The following is a 1,046-nucleotide window of genomic DNA, read 5'->3' as shown; positions in this document are numbered from 1 at the left end:
ATGTGGTGCTGGGGGATCGAACCGCAGTCCCTGTGCTTTGCCAAGCTTGTTCCAAGTAGGTGCTTTAGACCACTGAGCCATCTCTCCAGCCCTTGCTGCTAAATGTTGAGCACTAGTAATTTTATTGAGCTTTTGAAGTGTCATATTAAAGATATTGGTAAATTCACATTTATGAAGTTTTACTATATATTTAATGTAAGGTACCCACATATACCCACACAAAGTGCATATTTCACTTATGTTTTCTTCCACTGAAAATGTTTTAATCTTTCAGAGTCAGAATCACTTTTGTTGTAAGAGTTGGCCTCAGAAAATTTTTTTTATTTCAGAAGAGGCTGAAGTCTGCTTTTAAAGGTTTTGTTCTTGTTGTGGAGAGCTAGACCACTTCAGTATCACGTTTTCTGATGTTGTCCATCATACTTCTAAGAGGGTTAGGTTCACTTTTCAAGTCTTTCACAGTTTTGTTTTTTGCACAGCAGCAGCAGTCGAGCACTTCATACAGAAAAGCTAGTACCACCAATGATACCACTGTAAATATAAATAGAAGTAGGATGACAAAGCAGGCAGTGTTCCAGTTATCATGGAAAGGGTAAATTTTTTGTACTTGAAAACCAAGGTACTGATAAACAGAGGTAGTGGTTTCATTCCAGTGGCTGGAAGCCATTCTGAGAGATGCCACTTCTTGTGTTGCTCTCTTGAATCTGTAAAAAGATAAAAAGTGAATGCATGTAATCAAACTACACGTTTGTCTATCCCAGACTCAGTCCTAAGTGTTCTTGATAATTTATATAGGCCATGTGAGTTTTCCTTATTGTCTAGCAGAATTAGTGATAGAATTTGTGATTTTTGTACATCCCAAGTATTAAATCATTTTTATGTATATCATTTATTAAAGGAATATTTGTGTTTAAGATCTGTGTACAAAAGTTAACTGCTAATGTAAGGGAAAATGGGAGTCTGAATTTAAAACGACTGAAGCAGTGGATGATGAACTATTTTTTCTAAGAAGTCTTAGCGTTTGAAAGTTGTGGTTTTTTTTTTTTTTT

General features: G+C 35.7%; 2 protein-coding genes across 2 annotated transcripts in view; one reads left to right on the top strand and one right to left on the bottom strand.

Annotated features, from left to right (window-relative positions):
• The window catches only part of Gtf2e2 (general transcription factor IIE subunit 2), a 103,440-nt gene that overhangs the window by 31,834 nt on the left and 70,560 nt on the right, over positions 1-1,046 (top strand). The window lies entirely within an intron of this gene.
• Positions 247-1,046, bottom strand: part of Smim18 (small integral membrane protein 18) — a 7,688-nt gene continuing 6,888 nt past the window's right edge. Inside the window, exon 2 of the mRNA XM_004633292.2 lies at positions 247-701. Coding sequence (XP_004633349.1) covers positions 377-664 — 288 coding nt within the window. The 5' untranslated portion in view covers positions 665-701 and the 3' untranslated portion in view covers positions 247-376. The remainder of the gene's footprint in view (positions 702-1,046) is intronic.

The sequence above is a fragment of the Octodon degus genome, unplaced genomic scaffold, assembly GCF_000260255.1.
Source record: "Octodon degus isolate 3935 unplaced genomic scaffold, OctDeg1.0 scaffold00053, whole genome shotgun sequence".
Lineage (NCBI taxonomy): Eukaryota > Metazoa > Chordata > Mammalia > Rodentia > Octodontidae > Octodon > Octodon degus.
Note: the sequence above shows the minus strand (reverse complement) of the source record. Positions and strands in the feature narration are given on the sequence as shown.